Source organism: Trichophyton benhamiae (genome assembly GCF_000151125.1).
Source record: "Trichophyton benhamiae CBS 112371 chromosome Unknown contig00476.0, whole genome shotgun sequence".
Classification (NCBI taxonomy): domain Eukaryota; kingdom Fungi; phylum Ascomycota; class Eurotiomycetes; order Onygenales; family Arthrodermataceae; genus Trichophyton; species Trichophyton benhamiae.
The window spans coordinates 352,019-367,549 of NW_003315108.1; the positions used below are offsets into that span (position 1 = coordinate 352,019).

The window sequence follows — 15,531 nt, forward strand, 5'->3', positions numbered from 1 at the left end:
CTAAGCCCTTCCGCTTCATTCCTGCCCACTGACATCCATGTCCACAAGAGATCACCAGTTCAGGAGGCCAAACGATCGGACGCACGGTCATAAATTGGTCATAAATTGGTTTTCCGCTATTCAAGGTCTTTGACAAGTTAGAAGCCGAGGCTCAATAATGTTTCAGACCAGCTGTGCTGTGTCTAGAAGTAGGAAGCCATACTTGCTGTCACAATCATTGCTGCAACACCAGCAATCTCTATACGCAAAGCCTCCGCAACCGCCACAACCAAAGCCCTCTTTCTGGCATCTCGCATTACATTCTTCCGAACCAGCACCGGCGCCCGGGCAACTGCCGGAATGTCTCCAGGTAGGGTCCGGGGATCCATCACACCTGGCACTCACAGAGATGACTAGAGCAGCCAAGGCAAGGAAAATAGTGTACTTCATTTTGCTTAAGGAAACTGATGGATAAGATGGCTCTGAGCGAAGATTGTGATGTTGTCTTATTGAAAAGTGAGTTGAGAAATTATTTTTGGGGTATCTCCATGGGATGCAGGAGGCCATATTTATATCTCTCTCCTGCTGCTTAGCTGCGACAGCCTAACTACGGAGTCTGGGTGAGATCCATTTCCTCCTCTTTTCTCGTGCTGATCTTAGGCATTCGGTTCAATCAAACCCGAAGTTTGTTGGTTGAGGTGGCGGACCATTTGAAGGATATTGGTCAATCGCACCATCGGGCTGTTCTGAAATTGGAAGCCATCCGTATATGCAGAGGTAGAGAGAAAGGGTGAGGCTGTGGTTGGCATTGTTGTGTGTCACACAAAGTACTGCTGGAACTGCCCAGCTCGTAAAATCCGCAGAGCTTTGAGATACGAGCTTGATGGGAGCAGGAGACTTGGAGGGAGCCAATTGAGTGCAGGAAGGGGAGGAAGGGTGACACTGCTTTTCAAGAGAGAACAAAAGCTACCTTGATTCATTATTGGTCTATATGCATGTAAGAGACTAAAATAAGAGATGCGACCATCTACAGCGTTGCTTCGCCACGACGATCTTTGGCCTAGACCAGAACGCCAAAATATGGATATATACAGAAGAGGGTGAGAGGTATGTAAATGGGGTCAAACTGTACAAGGAGGTGGGAATATATACCGAAATAGCATAAACAGAAACTTTTCCCGCCAACTATATGGAGATGGAGAAGAAGAAGAGGGGATATATATTAGTATAAAATGTGAAGGGTAGGTGTGGGAAAACTGGTGGGTATATGTGTAACATTAGTGAGTTTTCTCAAGGCTTTGCATATGAACCAACTCATAGTATCGGCCCTTATTTTGGAGGAGTTCGTGATGAGTGCCACTTTCAACAATGCGGCCCTGATCGAAGACGTATATAACGTCTGCCTTTTGAATAGTACTGAGTCGGTGAGCAACAGCAATGGTCGTTCGACCCTTCGCAGCGGCATCAAGGGCGGCTTGAACCACCTTTTCGGATTCAGAGTCAAGTGCAGATGTAGCCTCGTCAAGGAGGAGAACCTTTGGGTCTCGTATTAAAGCACGGGCGATCGCAATACGTTGCTTCTGCCCACCAGACAGCATACTTCCCTTGCTCCCGACAATAGTAGCAAAGCCATCGGGCAGGGACATGATGAAGTCATATATGTTGGCAGCCTTGCATGCGGCAAAGACTTGCTCATCAGGGACATCATCTCTGTCGACTCCGAGGAGAACGTTATCCCGGATAGTTCCTTGGTAGAGAGTTGGCTCCTGGCTAACGAGTGCAAGGTGACTTCGATAAGAGTTAACGTTAAGCCTTGAAATGTCCTTTCCATCAATATATACACCGCCAGATAATGTGTCGTAGAACCTTTCTACAAGAGCAATGGTAGTACTTTTGCCACACCCACTAGGCCCAACCAATGCGACATACTGGCCAGGCTTGACAGTGAGGTTGAGGCCACGAAGCACAGGCTGTTCTGGGCGTGTGGGGTACCTGAAATGCACATCGCGGAACTCAATAGTGCCTTCAACGGTTTCAAGCTTTTCGCCATCAGGCGACTCGATGTCAATCGTTGGCACGCGGTCAAACAGCTTCTTGAAATCAGCGGCTGCACTCTTTGCCTTGCCCATATCAGGTGAGAAGGAAAACACAATTCCAGCAGACTGAGAGCCGAAGATGACGCAGGAGATACACAAGAAAAATTGGAATGAGTTATATTCTCCCTTTCCAAGCAGGCCACCACCATACCAGAAGCCAAGAGCGAGACAGAAGAACGAGAAAGACTGCGAAGCAGCATATAGAAGCGAGGATTTGGCAACAGATCTCAAACTCTTCTTTGCCTGATCGTTAAGTTGGCCTTCGTAAATCTCCATTACACCTTTTTCTCTAGTAAGAGAAGCAACAGTGCGGATAGAGGAAGTGGCTTCACACGCGTAGCTTGCAGAAGACTCATATGCCTTCTTTGCTCTTCTCTGGAATTGTGCGAGAATCCAAAATCGATAGAATCCGCAGAGAAGAAGGACAGGCACAGTGGAAATGCAGACAAGGGCAAGTTTCCATCCAAAGGCGAGAGCAACAGTCAGTGCCACGATGAGAGTAGTGCTAACCATCAGGATGGTTCCGAGAGTGGCGCCGCTCACACCAGAAAGATGCTTGGTTTCGGTTGAGAGGAATGAGGTTAATGCGCCAGTGCTGTTCTCAGGGAGATCAAAGAAGGCAATATCTTGTCGAAGCATTGCACGGAAGGATTTGCTGCGTGCTCGATAAATCAAACTCTCAGAGCAAAGAGCGAAGATAACGCCCTGGGCGGACTGCGTAATCAGTTGGACAAGACCCAACATCAAAAACATCAGGGACCAAAAATTGGCATCTTCGCGCAATTTGCCATATAATGATGGCGGGAGAGAAAGTGTTGTAATACCCTTGGCGAAGAAGACGGATTGAACGGGCTGGCCAGCACCAGAAAGAATGGCAAAGAAGAATCCACAGAGCATTATCAATCTCTCTGGCTTGTTGAATCCAGCGATGAATCGTATCAAAGTGCCAAGCGAGTATTCTGTTTCTTTCTCTTGACCACGTTTTTGGGACAGTATGACGCTCGAGAGGGACTTCTTGGTATCTATTCGTCCGAGATTGGCCTCAACATCTTCATCAGCGTATTTTCCGGAGTTAACACTCTTTGCAGGAACGGAAATCTGACGCGAGATTTCCTTCTCCTTCTCGAGCACGGCCTCATCCTCGGATTCTTCTCCACGCTCCTCGTTGATCCTTTGAGCCTCAACGAGTTGAAGGTATGTGCCTTTCTTATCAACGAGCTCATCATGAGTACCCTGTTCAGCGATGCGGCCACCGACAATCACAACAATGTTATCAGCGGATTTAATAGTGGATAAACGGTGGGCGATGACAATAGTGGTTCTTCCTCTGGAGGCAGCATCCAGAGCGGCTTGTACTACACCCTCGGACTTGGTATCAAGAGCAGACGTGGCTTCATCAAGCAGTAATATTTTAGGATCGCTTACAATGGCACGAGCAATAGCAATACGCTGCTTCTGACCACCGGATAAAAGGAAGCCACGCTGACCGACATCCGTTGCATAGCCATCCGGCAGGCCCATAATGAAGTCATGAGCATTGGCCTCCTTGGCTGCACTGACGATCCGTTCCTTGATTTGCTCTTCGGATTCATTTTCCATTGGGGACCCAATCAACCCTAATCGAATGTTTTCAAAAATAGTAGTTCCGAATAACGTAGGTTCTTGGCTGACAAGGGAAATTTGTTGACGGAGCCATCGGAGGTTGAGAGTCTTGATATCACGGCCATCCAGAAGAACGGAACCAGAAACTGGGTTATAGAATCGCTCCAACAACCCAACAACGGTACTCTTTCCGGAACCCGAGGGGCCAACAAGAGCAGTAGTTTTGCCCTTGGGGACAACCAGGTTAATATCTTCCATGACAACAACCTCAGGGCGGGATGGGTAGATATGCTTAATACCACGGAACTCGATAGTTCCCTCCACGTTTTCAATGGTATCTCCCTCATCAGAACCTGGGTCAATTGCGGAAACACGGTCGATGGTGCTGAAAATCTTAGCACCGGCGGAAATAGCAGAAGCAAAAGCCTGGGTATTGGGAGCAACGTTTCCAATGCTAAAGGATCCGATAACAATCGCAAGGAGGATGTTGATGATGGCAGACAGGTCCGTTTCACCACCGACGAGGAAGCGTGACCCCATCCAAAATCCGAGACCGTAGTTTGAGTACATGATAGCCATCATGGAGCCAAACATGATGCCCAACATCATTTGAAGCCTGCGACCCCATTTTCTCGCTTCCTTTAAATGCACTTCGTACTGTCTTGCAAGTTTCTCTTGAGTTCCAAAGGCAGTGGCATTTCTGATAGAGCTGATCACTTCCTCTGCGACGGTGCCTCCTTCACCATAGCTTACCAACGTCATCCTCCCAGACTTGACCACGAACCTAGATATACCACCCATAACCAGAACCATCGCAACGATAGTCGAGCTGCAGATCAGTGCGAGTTTCCAGTATCTGACGTATCCGATAATGAACGCGCTGAAGAAGGTCGATAGGGCAGTCAGAGTCAAGCCGACCTTTTCTGATATTCCATCTTGAATAAGATTCGTGTCTGCCGTGATGCGGGTGGTGACTTCTCCCGCCCCAAGCTTATCGAAGAAACCGATGTTCTGGCGTAGGATGGCATGGAGGTATTTTGCACGTATCTTCTGAGTGATGTGTTCACCCACGTAGATGAAACCCACGGTGGATACATAGAGGAGAACGAATTGGGCGATTCCAAGGTAGACGAAGTAGAGGGAATTTCTCGTTAATATACTATTGAACTCATCATAGGTGATTCTATGGAGTGCAATATCTCGAAATGTACCAGCGAGGGAACCAAAAAGGACCTATAACATGTCAATCATAGAATAAACTTTCGTACTGGGACAGTATACATACTGTGAATAGTGGTAGGGCAGCACCGGCTGCAATAGAAGCTAAAGAAACAATGGCGAGGAATATCATATCGTTCCTGGTTGCATATCGAAATAATGTGCCGTAGGTAGCCTTGACCTCTGGGATGAACAACTGCTGCTTGAGTATCTCTCGTTCGTGCTCCGGCAGGTGAGCAAGTTGAGCATCTAGGTCCTCCGGGGTTGAGTTTTTTGTGGCATCCGAGTTCCCCTTCTTAGCAACCTTTTCCTTATCGGAAGTTGACGAAGCCGACGAAGCTGGGTTTCGATTTTCCTGCTTGCTGACACCGTCATCCTGGGTATTCGGCTTCTCGCTCACTTCAGCCATTTTTGCCGGAATATATCTAGCTTGTTAAAACAAGAAAGAAGATTAAGAGACGGTATAAACTCTTCAAAAGAGGGAAGAGGCCGGCGAGGTAAATCAGGTCATGCGGTTCTCAGTAGTCCGTTGAGCGACGATGCAATCAACCAGCTGGGAACGGCCCGAGCAGAGCAAGACAGTGCTCGCTGGGGTGATTTTTCCGCAAGGTAGTTCAAGGTAGATGCTGGCGATGATGGTATGAATCCACGGCCAAGCATAGGAGGGGGAGAAACTGCCAGGCCCTTTATATATACCTCGATGCCATCTGGTGGGAAAAACAAGGCCCACCGCGCTAAAGGGGGTGTTCATTCTCCGGGCAGCCCCATATCCGTCATGGAGAACTCTGGAACTTAACACACCCCTGCACGGAGTCTGGAGACGGAGTATCCGAAGATAAGTTATGCCTTTGGCACCAACCTTCACTAAGTTAAAAATACCGATACTGCTGGCTGACCGCTTGGCTGCCATGCGACAGTAAGAAGCTTTACATATGTGAGAAGCTTCCTCGCCTATCATTTGCGTCCCTCACCCACGGTATGATGGCGCCCATAGCGTATCGACCGCTCGTTACACCAGCTGCGTCGTTACATCATCGAGGTGCTTGTAAATTACTTTGTTGAGGCGCGTGCAGGATGTAATAACTAATACAGTCACAGGCATAAAAAGTTATGCATCTTTGAAAACTTCGGTTGACTCACCTCGAATACGAGCCAGCGAATAAGATGATTTGGTCGCAATCATATCTCAATCGGGGACATGGGTCGTATAGATATTTTTATGTCAACAGACAGACTGCGTATGCAGACACCAGTCATGTCTACTCCGTCCTTTTGCATGGATTACTGTGTTATTCGCGAGTTTCAGGTGGTTGCCCACGTTCCAGGGTGGCCAGGCAGCAAAGTGAAGTGCGTATTAATGATGTTGCTGAATGCCGCGCAAAAAGCTTAACTCCGGAAGGGATCCAGCTGCTTAACTACCGCATCTTCAATCTATCCGATGCCCGAGACTAGGCTGCAGCATTTCGTTGCCTTCCCTGGCTTGCTCCGGGTTGAATTGAGGGAGCCTGCTATACGGAGTTCTCAATACTCAATACGCCATACGCCGTAAGTTGGCATGGACCTTTGCAGATTTGTTGAATCCTGATTGCTACTGCTCAAGTTTGAAGAACAGACATTAATTGCGCTTGTACGTAGATCAATCCGCCTTGGAAAAATCCTTTCAGTAGTCGGCAGCCGAGTAATCGTCTGGAAAAGCATGGATGCTAAGCAACGTCGTGGGAGGATGGCTCTTGCGCTAAATCCAGTTTGGTCTCCGCTCGCTTAGAAACTGAAGGGAGCGAAAGTGGCTCACCCCTGATCCACTTCCCATTACAGATCCGTTTGGCAGACAGCTGAAGCTCAAGAGCCCCATTCTACTCCGTATCTCGACGTTCCCCCCTATTTCTTGCGGAACTTGATTTGACCGCCCAAAAGGGATGTCGGACACCACAGGACAGCGCGAGCAAGCACTGTGGTGGTGGTAAGGAGGCCTTGCCCTAATCTAAAAATATCCAGTTCAGTTCAAGCTTTTTAGGGAAGTTCTTCGCTCCTCGTTTACTCGTTTACCGAGATGAGGACAGAGGATGCGTTATATGTATTTGTCATTCGGCGGATACGGGGGATCGAGTGTTCCGTGGTCCTCACCGAGTTGGACGCCGCCCAATCCATCGTCCTGCGTGCCTTGAATAGGCATCACGGATCGCTCCGAGTCAATCAGGCATCAACGATAATGATGATGATCACCAGTCAAACCGTAACCCTAAAAAGAAGACTCATAGTTAGTCTTCACCTCGAGCTGTCAGTGTACCCTCGCGTATGCATCTCCCTGGACGTCAATTTCCGACCCTGGACCTCCATGGATCAGACACAACCCGCCCAAACGACCAACCCAGCCCAATCCAACCCAATCCAACCCGTAGAGGCCTCGTAGTTAACTAGTTAGCTGCACGGCGTAGTCAGAGAAGTCCCATGCTTGTCGCTGGTTGTTTCGTCGTTAACAAAACTTTTCTCAAAGCCAAGTGGCCGGGGATGGACTTCAATCACGTGACATCCCAAACCAGCCAAGCGAGCCAAGCCCACTTCACACAGAACTTCTGCCTTTTTTCAATTCCTGACGATAGAAAAACTTCACGTCGCAACGCTCAAGAATATTCAAGGACGCGACAGTTCACGAAACACCGTCAAGATGCCTGTAAGTTTATTGAAGATAACGAGAGGAACAGCGGGATGGCGTTATTAAAGGAGTGATTGGTGCTGATCGATTCGCTACAGAGCCAGAAGTCCTTCCGCACCAAGCAGAAGCTTGCCAAAGCCCAGAAGCAGAACAGACCTATCCCACAGTGGATTCGGTTGAGAACTGGCAACACCATCAGGTAGGATGCTGCTCTTTACTTGCGTTGGTATGGTGGTTTTGCAGATGAATGTGTGTGTGCGCGTGTCTGCGTGCGTATGGAGTATCTGGGATCAGTCGAGGGGTAGGAAGGTGAAAAGTCCGCGGGGGGAGAAAATGTCGATATTTCTCGAAGTGGGAGGTCGCCAGTCGTCGGTGATACGTCGGGAGTGTTACTATGCGACGAGAACTTGATCAATATGCCGATTTGAGGAACTAGGAAATAACGCCTATCGCCATATACCTATACCACGCAACGTCCAAGCGATCAGACTCAACAAGAAGACTCAACAAGAACATATGGACACGGAGACACACACACACACACACACACACACACACACACACACACACACACACACACACACACACACACATATATATATATATATATATATATCTGCGAAACCACCGCTTCATATCCTCGAACATGAACTAACAGGATATCCCAACAGATACAACGCCAAGCGAAGACACTGGCGCAAGACCCGTCTCGGAATCTAAACGGTTACTCCCAGCTTCCGGCGTTTTCCACATTTTCGATTCTGCATACATTCTCGTCTATTTTCATCCCAACAATTTCACGTCTCGATCCTTTGACCTTTGACAATCACCACATAAGTCGCACCAAGTGCTTGCACCAGATGGGGTGGAAAATGAACGATGAATGAAATGGTTCTGCTACGAGAATATGGATAGGGATAGTTAAAAAAAGAAAAGCAATACAAGGAAATGTTTCCCATGTGGCTAAAATTTGTTTGGTCCTGGTGCATTTATTGGACCTATAGCATATTAGACCACATCTGTAGAGAAGTAATGTAAAAGAAACACCCGTCGAGGAGTGTAAACGTTTGTTTTTCTTTTTCATTGGCTCATACTATTGATGTATTCCTGTAGTTAACTTGAACTGCGTAACTTCCCTAGCTACTGTACTGGCCGGATGTGTTTTCCCTTGAACAAAAGCAAGAATGAGAAGAACGATGATGATGATCATGACGATAATGATGATGCAACCAGCCCATATTCTACGAAAGAAAGAGGTAGAGAAAATAAAACAATGTTGGGGGGTAGAAGTTGAGTATTGAACAACAAGGCAAACCCAAACGCCTCTCGTGTAATGGGGAGGGAACAAACAGGAAAGAGAGTAAAAAGACAAAGAGTCAACATATCAAGATGGGGTAAAGAAGCCGTGTCGTTTGAGAGTAAAGATGAGACGGAACGTTTCTTTTGAGGGAGAGGCTCGTGGTCACGTAGACATCGTGTAAGGATGGGGGAGTATGTAGTATGCTTTGTGTGTTTTAACGGCTAGATGTGTTGTTAGCTAGATATAAGTAGTAGAAAGCGGCAAGGAGAGAAGCTTACTCTTCAGCCCACTCGTTCTCACGGCGAATCTGGTCCTCTTCTTCTGGAGTGAAGTCGTTCTGGATGTTAAAGGTCTTGCGGATCTCCTCGGGGGACTTGCCCTTGATCATGTTTGCGACGGTTTTGCATCCAACGTCGAGCAAGGCCTTGATGTCGAGGTAGTTGGCAGCCTAGTAAGATGTTAAAACACCACCTCAATGGGTCTTCTCACACGGAAGGGGTTGACGAACGAGAATGATTTCGAAGAGCATCTCCTGGTCGACCTGCATGAACTTCTGGTCCCACTCGTCGATGTCGGTGGTCTTGCGGCGGGAGTCGACGTCATCGTCACCGGTGCTTGGGGGGTCGCCCTTGTGGTGCTCACACCACTCGATGACTTTCTTGAGAACAGACTCGTTGACCTGTGAATGATGTAATTAGCTATGAACTATGACGGAGGTAAGGGAAAGGTAAAACGCACGTTGGGAATAGGAATGGGTTCGCCGGAGTCGCCGAGATCCTCGAGCATGTTCTTGATCAAGATGGAGCGCTCAGCTACCTGGCGTTCTGTAGATGTTGTTAGTTAGCTCGTCGCTGGTGTGGAGAGGCTGTTGCCTGGCGCCGGAGCAAGCAAGGGTGTCTTCCTACCGATAGTGACTTCAACGCCATCGGAGCTGGTCAAGGTGATCTTGTTGGTCGCAGTGGAAGCCATGATTAATCTGGGGAGAGAAAGAAGAGTATTCTGGTGGTGTCGAGGAGTGTTGGGGTGTTTTGTGTGTGTGTGTGTGTGTGTGTGTTCTGGTGGAAGCAGTCAGTTGATGCGCAGTTCTTGAAGCTAGCTGTATGTATTGTCGTTGGAGGGGTCGGGGAAGAGCTGGGGAAAGCGAGGCGTACCGAGTGGTCTTTTATAGAGCCAGCGACAAGCGGGAGGTCAGAGGAGAGAGAAGAGCTGTCGGCTTTGTCGTCTGCTTGATGCCGGTGTTATTATTTACTGTCAGTGTTGTCGTTGTCGTTGTTGCTGCGAGTGTTGTTTGTTCGTTGGAGTCGAAGAAGAAGAAGAAGAAGAAGAAGAAGAAGAAGTGGAGGCCGAAAAGGGAAAAGGGCGGCTAAAGAGTCACGTGATGATACTTTTTTCTTTATAAGCAAAAAAAAAGTCGATGATGGCATAAAAAGAAGAAGAAGAAGAAAAGAAAAAGAAGAAGAGAAGTTGATGATGAAAGATGGAAGAAGATAGAAGAGGAGAAGAAAGTCAAAGAAGGCAAAAGGCAGACGCTGGATCATGGGCGTAACAGCAGCAAAGTTACGCCTGGTTAGTTATCCGCTGGGGAGTCTCCATCTTTCCAGGCAGTTAGTTACATAGTGACTACCAGTTATAACTACGGAGTACAGAAGTGAAGGAGCAGACGTTGGCAAAGGAGTGACAGGTAAAGGAGACAGACAGAGAAGACCATAGACAGTGAGAGCCCAAGTACGGGTTTCTAGGTATATCTCCCTGGACACGCCGCCTTCACTGCTCCTACGAGGCACTTCTACTCCGTATCTACAACGGCCAGAAGTACTTCGACTTCCGGCTCCATCAAAGTAGCTTTAGCCTTTCGGATCGTAAATAACGACCAGCTAATCACTAGCCAACAATAGTCCAGATGCTCAAAGATGGCCCAGGATAGTCCAAAGAGCCCTCAGATGGCTGGCCTGACTGACTCCAGCGGACGGCGCTGCCTCGCTGTCCTCTCACCCGCCAGCCAGTCGATATATTCTTCTATGGACGGAGTACATACGAGATCCATCGCCCTCGATCTCCGTGAAAAGCTTCCTCCGTGCAATCTGATGTGAGCTGTCCTTGTCATTGGCTGTTCGTATTCCATCTTCCTTTCTTCTTCTCCTTTCAGAGTCTGCATCTTCACCATCTTCTCTCTGCTGGGCCTTTTCGTCTCTTCTCCTTGTCCCCCTGTCTGTCTGTCTGTCTGCCTGTCTGTCTGTCCAGCATGTCCTGCTAGCTGCACTGCGGCTACATCTACCAACCCACCAACTAACTCGCAAACTAACCAACTAGCCCTCTAGTTACCTGCAGTGGCTTGACTGAATGCGCGCCAGACAGACATGCCCGGCCCTCTGATGCGCCCGCAGACTCTTCTCTAGACAGCCAGACAGTCCCAGACGCGGACAAGAGAGTCCCAGTCACTCCCCACCCCTCAAGATACTCACCATGTGGCGGAGGACATATCTCCTGCTCCTGCTGGTGCGCGTCTACCTCGCCCTCTGCCCAAGCTACATCCATCCAGACGAGAACTTCCAGGGCCCCGAGCTCTTTGCCGGTAAGCCCTATAGTTTCTCCCCACTAAGCCTGCATCAGTCCCAACTAATCAAACCGGTTCCAGGCCGGCTGTTCTCCTTTCCGTCGCATCTAACGTGGGAATTCACCTCGGACACGCCCATACGCAGCATCTTCCCGCTATGGCTCGTCTACGGCCTGCCCATGACGCTGCTCAAGTGGCTCTGGGCAGAGACCGGCAGCGACATCCCCAACCCGCCGCCGCAGCTGGTATACCATGTCCTGCGCCTGACCATGTTCCTGCTCAGTCTCATCCTCGAGGACTGGGCCATACATGAGCTGGTGCCGAATCCGCGGCGCAGGAGGCAGGCCGTCGTGCTTGTGGCCAGCTGCTATGTTACCTGGACGTATCAGACACATACCTTTTCAAACTCGCTGGAGACGCTGTTGGTGCTCTGGAGCTTGGTCTTGATACAGCGTGTTGTCGAGAACAAGGTGGGTTCAAACTATGCAATGGTCTATATATATGGATTGGCGCTGACGGGACATCTAGCATCGGTCGTCGGTGTTTACTTGTGCTTTTCTCTCGCTCGTGGTCGTCATGGGCGTGTTTAACAGAATCACTTTTCCCGCTTTTATCATGATACCCGCACTGCAGCTAGTGCCTCATTTCATTAACAAGTACGTACCATCTATATACCTATATATATATATATATACTAACAACCGATAGACCCCTCTCGTTAATTTCCCTCGCATTCTTCGGCCTGTTATTCTCCTTCTTCGCAATCGCCATCGACACAGCCTTCTACACGCTCCCAGACTCCCTCTCAGCCTTCATCCGAAACCCAACCATAACACCACTAAACAACCTCCTCTACAACTCCGATAGCTCAAACCTGGCCTCTCACGGGCTGCATCCACGCTACAACCACCTCCTCGTCAACCTCCCCTTGCTCCTGGGTCCCGCATACCTCGTTTCAATCTGGTCCCTATTCACCCGGGGCATGGTATCGCCTACTTTCCACACCCGCAACACACGCGCATACTCTGCCCTCTTCGGCGCACTAATCATATCCCTCTTCCCCCACCAGGAGGCGCGCTTCTTGCTCCCTTGCGTTCCACTACTGCTTACATGCTTCAAGCCGCCCAGGTCACGCACTTTCCTGGCTGGCTGGATAGTGTTCAATTGCACTCTGGGTGCGCTGATGGGCATATACCATCAGGGCGGAGTCGTTCCGGCACAAATACATATACCCACGCTCCTCTCCGATTCCTTACAACCATCCCAGCAACCGCCCGTCAATGTCTCTGTGTTGTGGTGGAAAACATACTCCCCTCCTTACTGGCTGGTAGGAGACGGTAGTAACACGGCCGCATTCAGCATCACGACGCATGATCTAAAGGGCATGGCGAGCGGGGAATTTATTAACAGGACGGTCTCCAGCATACCACGGTGCACGCGCGATTCTAACCCGTTCGAGTTCTACCAGGGTCTGCCCAAGGTGAAGGTGGAAGGCGGTGATATGACGCTCCTTGTGGCGCCGCGATCAGCTAGTTTTCTAGATCGGTTTGTCGTCCCTGATGGCGGCGAGGATGAGAGCGCGGATGTGCCGTCCCGAGAGATACGGCTGCATAAGCTATGGCAGTATGATAGACATGTTAACATGGATGACTTTGATCCGGGCGATGATGGGTTATGGGGGGCTGTGGAGCGGGTTTTCGGCAGGCATGGGTTGGTTATTTGGCTGGTTACTAGGCCTTGTTAGCATTTTTTTTTTTTTTTTTTTTCAACTAGACCTACTAACTACTGTAGCTACTTACTTTAATTTGAGAAAATAACATAATTTTAAACTCATGAGCATAATGCATGTCATTAGATTATGCAGGACAAGATGTGAAAGAACACAGTTGTTAATTGGTTGGTTACGTTACTTAGTTAGGATACATATTTTGCCTACTCTTTTTTTTTTATCTCAGTGAAGAGGAAAGAAGGTCCAGCAGCAAAGTAAAGGAGTAAGGGTAGAAAGGCCAGTCAGTGTGGAGGGTTGAATATGGATTTCATGTCATTTCATTTCACGTCGTCTGGAGAATTAAAAGCTATGCGCGCACGCGGGTTATGTGTATGTGTGTAGCCAAGCCTCTTTTTTCGGGGAATCGTCTGAGCGGATGGAGAGAGAGAGAGAGAGAATTCGGATAGCTAAAAGATGTCGTGTCATCGGCGATGAGAAAAAAGGGGAGACTGGCTGCTATCTGTACTGGAGCGGGGCGGACGAGCGTAACAAGCATGCGGGGGGGACGTTAAGAAACATAAAACTGCAGAGCGGGTAGATGGCAAGCGGCTACTGTTGGTCTTCGTTTTCGTCCGGCTGGTCGAATAGGAAATTGGCTGCCAGTTCTTCGTTCTTGTCGCAGGCAAAGTAGGCCTGGATGACGGAGTCGCGAGAGAAGCCCAGACGGCAGAGCTAGAGAGATAAAGTTAGCCACATACCCATGGTATATCTATGTCGAGGTCTAGAAAAAAAGAAAGGGTAGTATATAATGCTTACTCTCTCAATCGCGTCTCTCTCCTCCTCCGTTACACTGATGGACTGAGCACCTGGTGGCAGCTGTGTTTCGTCATCGACGTCCTCACTGAGCAGCTGTAGGAACTGCTCCTGGTTCTGGCCGATCAATTGAGCAAGCTGAGGATTTCCGGCACCGACCTGCTGAAGGATGGGCTCGAGCATCTGTGGCTGCTGCTGGACAAGCTGGCGGAGCTGCTGGAAATGAGGGTTGTTGCGCAAGAACTCTAGGCTACCAAGGCTGCCTGCAGTTTCTTCTGCGCCTGCGCCCGCACCGGCACCGGCACCAGCACCACGAGCACGAGCACCTCCACCTCCGCTGGCTTGCGCGGCGGCTTGTTCAAAGAGATTTAGGGATTCCTGGACCTGGGCGTCAGACGGCTCTTCGGAGGCGGCGGAGGGTCTGGCGGCGCCCCCTGCTGCAGCGGGGGCACTAGGAGCTTCTCTCGCGGATTCCTCAGGAATACCCTATTGTAACCGTAAAGTTAGCAAACAAACCCTATACTACTTACTCATAAAAAAATGTTAAGGGGTGACATTTGGCATACGTTTAGCAGATATTCAATGGCACGGTCTGGGTTGAAGTACGCAGCTCTCATGGCACGGTCGATATCGCCTCTCGAGAAACCCATGGCCAGCATCTGTGTGATAGCTTCCTGGCCCTGGTTACCCATCAAAAGAGCAGATGGGTCGTTGAATGTGGCACCTGAGCTGGCACCGCCGGCAGGCGAAGGAGTAGCGGGGGTCTCTGAAGCGGGAGCACTTGCACGGGTAGGAGCTGAGGGAGTGGTGGGAGCGGGAGCGGATGGTGCAGCAGCCGGTGTCTGGGAGGAGGAGGCCGCAGAAGCCGAGGGAGCGGCCTTTGGCTACACGGAGTTTGTCAGGCCACAAAAACCACACACATGTCTCGACTGAAAGAGCATACCTTGGACACCATGCATACTATGAAGCCCTTCTCCTCGATGTTATATGACTCGACTGTGTTGTCATCTTGTAGAATCTTGCCTGTAGGTGGTGTGGGGGGTCAAGTCAGCTATCGGCAAGCATGCCGAGTGCCACGACTTCGGTGGCCACCACTTTCAGCGCAACATACCCGAGTATATGAGCTTCTGCTGCGACGCAGGCCATCCTTTCTCAGATGCGATCTTCTCCTTAACATCTAAGATCTATGGGCAGGCGGTTAACAGGTGGTCTTTCTCAAGGAGTGTTCGCTGTAGCAGCCTAGAGGCAAGTAGAGACAACAAAGATGGCGGGGAAAGCAACTGACCTTGTCGGAGGGCTCAGCATCTATCACAAACTTCTGCTGCTTCAGATCCTGTAGGCAGAGAAAGGAAGAGGTTAGCTATAAGTTGGTCTTTATATCCAGCCTGACAGCAGAAGGGCCAGGTGGGTGTGGTGGTGGTGGTGGTCGCGCACCCTGAAAGTGAGCTTCATCTTTGTGCCAGTCACCAGCCAAGCAGCAGAACGATCCGGCGGAACAAGCAAGCAGGAACAGCCTAGGTGGGCTGCAAGCAGTGTGTGCAGCGAGTAGTTATTGCTTCCACAGCACTCGGCAGAGGTCGTAGAGGCAGGGCAGAGCGGTAGTCACAG

The 15,531-nt window shown here is 49.6% G+C and overlaps 6 protein-coding genes across 6 annotated transcripts; 1 reads left to right on the top strand and 5 right to left on the bottom strand.

Moving 5' to 3' along the window:
• Positions 1–1,256: 1,256 nt before the first annotated feature.
• ARB_06760 (ABC multidrug transporter, putative) lies at positions 1,257–5,304 on the bottom strand (the record flags this gene model as incomplete). Its single annotated transcript, XM_003014954.1, has 2 exons — positions 1,257–4,910; positions 4,963–5,304. 2 exons carry the CDS (start codon positions 5,302–5,304, stop codon positions 1,257–1,259), a joined length of 3,996 nt encoding a protein of 1,331 aa, XP_003015000.1.
• Positions 5,305–9,122: 3,818 nt separating this feature from the next.
• ARB_06761 (uncharacterized protein) lies at positions 9,123–9,817 on the bottom strand (the record flags this gene model as incomplete). Its single annotated transcript, XM_003014955.1, has 4 exons — positions 9,123–9,296; positions 9,357–9,527; positions 9,587–9,672; positions 9,754–9,817. 4 exons carry the CDS (start codon positions 9,815–9,817, stop codon positions 9,123–9,125), a joined length of 495 nt encoding a protein of 164 aa, XP_003015001.1.
• A 193-nt stretch (positions 9,818–10,010) lies between these two features.
• On the bottom strand, positions 10,011–10,386 carry ARB_06762 (uncharacterized protein; the record flags this gene model as incomplete). Its single annotated transcript, XM_003014956.1, has 2 exons — positions 10,011–10,211; positions 10,234–10,386. The coding sequence occupies 2 exons, from the start codon at positions 10,384–10,386 to the stop codon at positions 10,011–10,013; spliced, it is 354 nt and encodes a 117-aa protein (XP_003015002.1).
• A 450-nt stretch (positions 10,387–10,836) lies between these two features.
• On the bottom strand, positions 10,837–11,207 carry ARB_06763 (uncharacterized protein; the record flags this gene model as incomplete). The annotated part of the gene is made up of 2 exons (XM_003014957.1): positions 10,837–11,081; positions 11,171–11,207. 2 exons carry the CDS (start codon positions 11,205–11,207, stop codon positions 10,837–10,839), a joined length of 282 nt encoding a protein of 93 aa, XP_003015003.1.
• A 104-nt stretch (positions 11,208–11,311) lies between these two features.
• Positions 11,312–13,146, top strand: ARB_06764 (alpha 1,2-mannosyltransferase Smp3, putative; the record flags this gene model as incomplete). The annotated part of the gene is made up of 2 exons (XM_003014958.1): positions 11,312–11,872; positions 12,040–13,146. 2 exons carry the CDS (start codon positions 11,312–11,314, stop codon positions 13,144–13,146), a joined length of 1,668 nt encoding a protein of 555 aa, XP_003015004.1.
• Positions 13,147–13,719: 573 nt separating this feature from the next.
• ARB_06765 (uncharacterized protein) lies at positions 13,720–15,375 on the bottom strand (the record flags this gene model as incomplete). Its single annotated transcript, XM_003014959.1, has 7 exons — positions 13,720–13,842; positions 13,927–14,409; positions 14,490–14,807; positions 14,867–14,946; positions 15,035–15,107; positions 15,209–15,256; positions 15,358–15,375. The coding sequence occupies 7 exons, from the start codon at positions 15,373–15,375 to the stop codon at positions 13,720–13,722; spliced, it is 1,143 nt and encodes a 380-aa protein (XP_003015005.1).
• Positions 15,376–15,531: the final 156 nt, after the last annotated feature.